General features: G+C 32.2%; 1 protein-coding gene across 1 annotated transcript; it reads right to left on the minus strand.

The window, feature by feature from the left end:
• Nucleotides 1–441: 441 nt before the first annotated feature.
• Nucleotides 442–8,503, minus strand: LOC127074383 (probable prolyl 4-hydroxylase 9). The gene is made up of 8 exons (XM_051015695.1): nucleotides 8,239–8,503; nucleotides 8,033–8,155; nucleotides 7,134–7,291; nucleotides 6,593–6,695; nucleotides 5,621–5,716; nucleotides 5,229–5,294; nucleotides 4,322–4,441; nucleotides 442–765 (listed from the first exon to the last, which is right to left on the minus strand). The coding sequence occupies exons 1-8, from the start codon at nucleotides 8,368–8,370 to the stop codon at nucleotides 664–666; spliced, it is 900 nt and encodes a 299-aa protein (XP_050871652.1). The 5' UTR covers nucleotides 8,371–8,503; the 3' UTR covers nucleotides 442–663.
• Nucleotides 8,504–9,132: the final 629 nt, after the last annotated feature.

Raw genomic sequence — 9,132 nt, forward strand, 5'->3', positions numbered from 1 at the left:
AGTTCGATAACAGCTCTTTTGTATTTTCGAACGTGCAATGCATCGGTATTTTTCGCTTAGCTTCACTATGTAAATACCATAAATCAATATCTAATTTGATTAGTGGCCAGATTAAAATATTAAAATATTGAATCCTAAGAAATAACCCTAAAATTATTCATAAAGGTTATGGTCCCCATTTGTAGACAACAATTCTCTCTTCATCCCAATTAGAGAAGATTAAAGGAATCATACGCAATAAGTAACTCTACACTAGAAAATTCAGGTATGCTTCCGCTTCTGCTTTCATTCTCATAATTATATTTGGGTATGATTATAAGGAATATGAGTCGATCGCATATCTAACTCATAAGAATTTGTTTAGAGTTATGTTCTCGATTTCTATATTGATAGAAATCATAAGATTATGAATAGATCCAATAGACATATCAAATCACCATAAAAGACTAATAAGGCAGCTCACTTTAATTAGAACCCATTCGACAAAAAAAAAATTACAATTTCTTTTAAAACTACACGTTTGTTATACACTTTGAGCATCTGATCAAAGATGTGATCAAAATTTTCTCTAGATTATTCATCTGATCTGATTGACCATAAATTACATCATGGGCTGATAATCATCCTGTATAAAACAGAATCTGAATTACAGGCATCAATTATCTAATCATCCTGTTCTTCCTGTTCTTGATCATGATCCCTTATCCACTTCGTGGCCACCCACTTCTGCCCTTTTATCACAGGGCAGCTCCCATGCAGTGATGTCTGTCAAAAGAAAGAATACAGACAATAAGTCATATCCTACAACTTAGAAGTGGGTTTGCATTAACACAAGTGTGTCACAGTAACCGACATAACATAATCACCTACTATTCAGTATTCACTCATTTCTGCACGGATTAAGATCCTTTAGTCAAGAGTTCAAAATGACAGTTCTCAGTCTCAACTTTCACTTAATTTTAAGTAATGGTTAATTAACAACTGTATTGGTGAGAGTATAATTGATACAAATGATAAGGATTGTATAAAATAAGTCAACTCTGACTTATACACTAACTAATCTCATAAATTAACCAACCAACACGTAACGCTGACCGACTACATTCTCAATATTAAAAAAAAGACTACTTAAAAGTATAGATGTATGTTAAGAAACATGACATTCATAAAAATGAGAGAGAAATGTCAGAATCGTTTGTATCGATGAGAATAGAATTGATACAAAATGTTGAAGATCGTACCAAATGAATCAACTGTATGACTTACACACTAACTAATCTCATATCCTACTAACCAACAAGTAATGCTGCTAACTATATTCTCAAAAGTCCCTCGCAAGCTGGAAATGCAGACTGGCGTTTTTTCAATTTAAAATAAGTAGTACAATCGAAGAAAAAATGAAGCAAAAACCATAACTCATGTTTCAACCATTCTGAGGAGGTAACAATTCAACGCTTAACTATCAAGCAAAAACCATAACTCAAGTTTCAACCATTCGGAGGAAGTAACAATTCATCGCTTAACCATCAAGCAGAAGCCACAACCCATGGCTTAACAACTTGGAGGAAACAACAATGCTTAACCACCATAGCTCAAAACCTAACATCAACAAATCCATAAGGCAAAAGGCTTAACCATAAAATAAAAAAAACACTCAACCACTCTCAAGATAGATGCGAAATTCCAATACTTAACCATTTATGACAGAAGCATCATGCTTATCCATCATAAACAAAAGCTAAAATCAAGCCAACGAGGCTAATCAAAATATCCATCAATTCTAGAATAACAAGGCTAAACATCAACAACAAAGAAGCATATTAAAGAATCCCAAAATGTTCTTCAATCCATACAACTTTGGACAAACCTTTAGCAAGCATGGATGACATAGGAAAAAATTATCATATCATTAGTGTTAGAAAGTCTGAAGACGGAAGCAACAACGGGACCATAAGAGGGGGAGACACCACATATCCACCCAAATCTTAAGGCATTAGGTATATGGGTCACCTTTCTTATAAATCCAAGATCACACTCATTCATATACGATGGGAGACTTAACCACTCACACTTAAGTCCAACAATTAGCCAACACCCAGTGAAATTCTCCAAACTCTAAAAAATACAAGACAATTATATTAGACGGCACAAAACTTGCATCAGGAATAAGTGATAAAAGCAACTTGGCAGCATCAGCATCAACGGAACATGCAAATAAAGTGACACAGCCTAATCATTATTCACTCATTTCTGCACATATTAAGATCTTCTAGTCCAGAGATCAAAATGACAGTTCCCAACGGTTGAGTATTGAATTTCTTTTCTGTATGGAGAAAAGTTCTAATATTTTTAGTTTATTATATGTTTCACTTTCACTAATATAAGTGGAGGGTCATACTAGAGTTGAAAAATGAGAATATTATGGTGAGGAGAGCACCCACCAAAGAGAGGAAAGAAGAATGAAAACAATTTCTGTTTTTTTGAACAGCAGGTTCAAGGCATGTGGTTTCTAGTTTTAATCGGTTGAATCATAAAAACAAATTATGGAGTGAGAGTAATGGCTTCACACTGTGGCTGCAACTTTAATACTTTTTCATCTTGTCACCATTTTGGTTGGATGCTGGCATGGTTTGTGCATCGTATCGTATTGAGACTCTTGTATCCTTAATATGATTATAGTGAAAATATTTCTTTGGTCTGGACAAACCGTGGTTTTTACCCATACTTTGAAGGGATTTTTACGATAATGGTGTCCCCCGTGCATTTAATTTTAATTTGTTCTATTTGCTGACATATATATTTGTTGTTCCTTCTCACAGATTCTTGCAAGTTGGAGAAATTTTATTTCCCCTGCATACTACTTTATTATTGTGTTTATGTGTTAATTCTCCATCTTCAAGTTCATTTTTTTTACTTTAATTTATGACAATTTTTAACTACGTACTTAATTGTTTTAAGCAAGGATATGGTCTGCAGTTTTAGATGATCTCAATCTGTTTCGGCACAGCTCATCCAAAAGACCTTGTTATTATGCATTGTTTTATTTTTGTCTTAACCATCTGATTTTTCAGAAAAACATAACATAGTAAACCAAAATTCGGTCAAAGAACGATCTACTCCCTAAAACGCTGAGTTTGTCAGAAGGACTTTTTAAGTAAAAGTCTCAATCCGTTAAATTTACCGAACACTACAAATCCAATCCGCTAGTTTATTCGCTATAAACTATTAGATATCTTATAAGCTATCAGCTATAAGCTCATCCACTAACACCTAGTTTATCGGTTATTAACTACCTTTTGCCAAACTGAAACTTAATTAGTGGATAAAAATGAGTTGAATCATGAATGTGAGCAATTAATCAATATCATTCTGTGCAAGCTTGAACATATTAGAAAAAATCCTTAGAGTGTGTTTGGATAAAGCATTTTAACGAGGGAAAGTATTTTTTTTAAGGAATTTAAAATGACTTGACCAAAATCTATTGTTTGGATAAAAAATATAGAGAATTGTTAAAATGATGTAAACTTATGAAGTGTTTTATTCAAGTTAAATTTAAGGAATTTCAAATGACACCAAAAAGTAAAGAATTTGAAATTCTCATTCACTCTATATAATACAAATGTTAAATTGTTTATTATTAATTTTTCAAAATTTGCAAGATGGTCCTCAAATTTTATGAAAATTTCAAATTCACCCCTAATTTTTTTTTTAAAATTGCAAATAGTTCCTAATAATAAATTTATAAATTAGTCCCTTCAAATTTTCAAAAATTGCAAATTCGTCCCTATTTTTCATATTTTAAATTTGGCTCAAAAGTTTTAACATTTATGAAAATAATCCTAAAAATTTAACAAAGAATCATTTTAATACTCCATCCAAACAAAAGAATTTAAAAATAAATGGATATCAATTGAATCATTTAAATTGCTTAGAATTTTGAATTCCTTAAAAATTCTCAATTACCTCCTCCAAACACTCTTATGATATTTGGACTTCAACTTTGCTGGTGAACCACGCAGAGACACATGATGAGTTTAGAAGTAATCTTTGAGATGGAAAGGATGGCACTCTTCACATTTTGGGGATGATAATTTATCCTTACACACACATAAGAACTCTCCTCTAAAGTGCTCCTCACTTTTAGAGAATAAAATTTAATAGTTGAGACATCAACTTGTGTGCATAATTATGTCATTGAATCAAATGATTATGACTCAGCAATTTAGAGGAAAACTAACAAATGATTCTAATAATAATTATGACTCAGCAATTTAGAGGAAAACTAACAAATGATTCTAATAATTGTGAGAACAATACTAACCTGATCGATTGTGCCGTTGGGGAGCAGTGAATAAAATAGAAGCCCGTCCCCCTGTCTTGGCTTTACTTTTAAACCAATGCAGTCTTCGTAGCCATAGCTACCATCCATATTCAAGCCATTCTGCAGAACAATATTGTGCTAACTATGAAGCCCAGATACTCGACATGGGAATGAGGATATATGAAATTCATTAAAACTAGAGATATGATGAGGCCTAAAAATGTTAACACAAAATTACAAAAAAAAAAATATTATTCTTAAGAATGTGTGGTTGGGAACTCAACCCTACAAAACCATCTAGTAGGGCGAGGAATGCTCCCACTTCTAAACACATGTTCATGCCACAGATTGTTCGATGTGGGACTACATAAACACATAATGTAAAGAGACATTACATTTATCATTAATGTATAACCATATATGTAGAAGATGATTACAATTTACAAAAATATACTTGTTATCATGACACAAAAATAGACACACATTACTCCTAGATATTCTTCTTAAAATTTACTCTTTTTCATGTAAAATATATTATTTTTGGTTAATGACCAAAACAGGCAGCTCGGTTGGAAAACTGAGAGACGCTGGAAGAGTACTAATCAGGAAGCCTATAGTTCAAACACTGAAAAATCAATCTAACCCACAAATTTATTAACATTTGCCTATCAAGACATTCTTTTACATTAATATAACTTTTTTTTCTTTGACCAATGGCAAAATATTGGGGAATAATTGTTGAATATATACAATAGGAGTATCACATAATGTTTAGGATCGGGTACAGTTACAACAATAATACTTGAGCAATTTCAGTTATCTAGGCTTAATAGTGAGCTAACTATGGAGGAAATCAATAAAATTGAGGAGTGGATCAAACAAGATACAGCAATAAACTCGATATTACCTCAAAAGGAAACATAGTTTCGCCACCATCCTGAACATCAGTTAAATACAGCAAAAAAGAAGCCATCTGCATTCTCAATCAAAATCTGAAGTTAAGAAAAGAGCTCATGTGTAAGTGATTTAGTGCTCGTATAGAACCCTACAGTATAATGATACAGGTTTATATCAACTGCAACAAAATCCAGCAATTGTTAATTATGCTTAAAAAATATTCTGCTTCACTCAACAAATGCTTATATTTCATCCAAGCCCCATCATGCAGCCTCTTGATGAATATCAACTTGTAAAATGGCAATCCTCAATGCTAGACTCCATATTCATTACAAATATTCATAAATCTCATCACTAAAATAACATGCAAACCACAGAACACGGGTTTTAGTTCAGACGTACCCTTTGGCTCTTTTGTGGGCCATATTCAGTAGGATTGAATGCATCATAATGTGAATTATATCTTTGACCAACCTCATAGCGTAGGATATTAAATGCCTGAAACATGGTGAATCTTCAGACAATTTTAAATCACCCTGAAAATGAGAGGATTAAAAATTCAACAAAATCATAAAGCACCTCTGTTGCTGATAAATTCAGGGAACCTAATACTTTAATAGTTTAAGCTTACAAAAGAATGGTCTTAGATGTCATTAGAATTGTTTTCCCTTTCTTTTTGTTTAAAAATACATGCAGTTAATTAAATATGAAGACGACAGCTCCAAACAATACTTTTAGCCTAGATAAAAGTCTAGATTGAGCTTTAAGGGAAACTCTGTGCCTAAAACTCCTTCCATAACAGACAAAGATCTATTTGGTGATATGTGATTAGATGCATGTGTAAAAAAAAATTATGACGACGGTGTGAACAAATTAAATTGTTTTTTTAATCAATCAACAAACAAATATTTCTGTGCAGGATTAATGTGGCTTTGATTCCCATTAGGATGCATAAGACCAGCTAAAATTAAGTTCCTACATGTTTTTCATTTTTTAGAAACGTGCAAGTATTTTAAGGTTGTTTATTTTGCATAATAACTTCAACTAGCCGCTTTACCATGTATGAAATAGGCATGCTAGAGGATTAAGTTCATGCCCTGGTCTATAGATAATTAATCCCTTGACTCTGGTCGTAGTTTTCGTTGACAATATTTTTTTGTTTTAAAAATTCAAATTTTCTTGGTTAAATTTTTTTTTGTTGATAACTCGAACAGAGAAAACAGTGACATCATAACGGCCTTTATCATAGATATAAACTCAAACAATAAACTAATGTAGTAAAACATAAGAGAAATATGTTGAGCACATTAGACTGTCAAGGTCATACAAAATGTCTTTTCTACATATAGAGGGCGATCTGAACAACGATGTTACCTCTCCATGACTCCTAGGAATCATTGTCGCTCTCGCAATTTTCTCCTCAATAACATCTAAAGTCCCTGTTTTATCTTCAGAAGCACTAATAAACACACCAGAGCTGTGTAAACAAAAGACAATACAAAGTTAATATGAAATTAAGGAAAGGTAACATATTGTCCATCTTTTTGTGGGGGGATAGCATATCGTCCAATTTAGGCAAGCTGTACAGGGGATTCAAATTGATTGCTCCTTAATTTCTGAGATGCTTAAAATCTGTCAGATTCATTATAGTACCAACAGAAATATATCATATATTTTAGACAAGCTAAGCATCTTTCAACTTAGTTAGCCTATAATGATACCTCATGTTTTATATAAGTTTGCTACCTTGTTATTCCAAATTCAAATAGCAAACTCTTACCGTAACTTTTAACTTGAACAAATTGTACAGACTATTTTGTTAAGTTTATGATAAAGAAATGAAGTTAACCATTTGATTATGCTGGGTATGCTAATTACTCCACGTATTACAGTTCATAACTTACTTACACAATACCTTGTTCTAATTCCCTTAGTATTCTCCGCAGTTTCTCCCTTGCGCAAAGCTAATGATGATGGTTTAAGGCCTACCTTTGCTGCAGCAACTATGGTTTCACATTGCTCAGCAGTTGCAAAATTAGGAAAATAAAGAGCCCGTGGCTTCCAGCTCAAAACCTAAAAGGCGGCCAACAGATATTGTTTAACCGAAAGTCAAAGCACAATAACCAATTCCATATAAATACAATTTAGGACTAAGAAAATGTTTCCACCACTTCATCATTAATCAGAGATAATTTAAAGTTAAACCTCCATTAGAATGAATGCATAACACTGATATCTAATTAAATAACAGAGGTAAATGCTAACAAGTACAAGACACTTGTTAAGAAACCAAATATAGAAATATTGTACTAAAAGTGGTTTTTCAATTCATTGAATTTAAAAATTAAAAAAAAAAAACTCAACACAAAACTTCTACTTTTTTTTTTCTTTAACAACTTAAGGCCTCATGTTAGTTAGCAAGAGCAAATAATTTTTTTCAGGTTTCCGCTAATTCAAATTAACATCTACTAATTCATAATTAACCCAAATTCATTCAAAACAACGATTCTATTCTACTACCTAACTTCATAAATATTGCAATATTCCAAACTTAAAGTATAAAACTAAAGATATATCATATACATAACAGACGTAAACTACATCAATAACATCCACCGTTAAAACTCTGCTTTCAAATAAGCTATCATTGCTAAATATGGAAGAAACTTCACAAACTCATCCAAACATTGCAGGTCCACGCTATCTAAATCATAAACCTAAACATAAATCGTTTCAATCTAATCTAATTTCAACTAAACCATCAACATTCATAACCACACCAACTAGAGCATTAGAAGAAACAAAATCGCAAACCTGAAAAGGAATCGATGTAATGGAATCATCACCAAACTCTCCGGCAGTCATCAAATTGTACTTAGTCCCCTTCGCCGATTCAAGCAGCATCTGTCTCGGCCTCAAGCCATATCCATCGCCATCCTGTAAAAACACAGAGAACAATGATCGATTCAAAAAATGTTCAAATTTCGGAAGAACGCGATTAGGAATTTTAGAAAGAAGACCTGAGAGTGAGAGAAGAGAGTAGAACCGAAGAATCCAGCGAGGAAGAAGAAGATGCATATAAGAAAAACGTAGGGGAAAGTGAGCTTGTTTGTTCTGAAGCTCCAGTTTCCTTTGACCGTTTTTGCTTTCATTTGGATTTTGGACTGAAGAAAACTTTGATTCAGACTTGAATGTAAGCTCTAACTAAACTACCTAAACATTCATTGAACTACTCGGTTTCTATTTTTATTTTTATTTTTATTTTTGATCGTTTTTAATTTTTTAGTCTCTAATTTTTAGTCTCTTTTCAATTTTGTATTAATTGAAATTCTCGTTTGGGATTTAATTGACTCCCTTTAATTTTACAATTGAAATTTTTGCTTGGGATTTAATTGATCCCCTCTAATTTTACATAGCTGACATTCTCCTTAATTACTTAGAATTACTATAGTGAATTTAAATCAGATTTTATTTTATTTTTAATTAAAATTTGTTATTTTTAATTTTGTAAATTATTAAAAACTTGTTATATTCCATTATACTTAAACATGTAAAATAGCAAAATTTCTCTATCCATTTTGGAAAAAGGAAGACCCTTATTCTTCTTCGTCTCTTCGATCATCATTATTGTTCAAACACAATTTTTCAAGATTCATTCTTGCCCATTCAAATTCAAATTCAAATTGAATCACATTTATGACAACTCCCACTTCAAGCATATCCACCACTAATTGAGAATTTACCTTCCTGTCATTCTTTTATTCTCTAGTGATAAAGATGAGTCTCAATAGGATGTATTGGAGGATCAATACACTTTTCACTGTTCTTAGTAAAAAACAACGACAACCTTGTCGTTGTTGTTTTTTATATCTACAATCTTTGGGTTGTCTTTGAGAACAACATTGTGTTTGTGA

The sequence above is a fragment of the Lathyrus oleraceus genome, chromosome 4, assembly GCF_024323335.1.
Source record: "Lathyrus oleraceus cultivar Zhongwan6 chromosome 4, CAAS_Psat_ZW6_1.0, whole genome shotgun sequence".
Taxonomy (NCBI): Eukaryota; Viridiplantae; Streptophyta; class Magnoliopsida; order Fabales; family Fabaceae; genus Lathyrus; species Lathyrus oleraceus.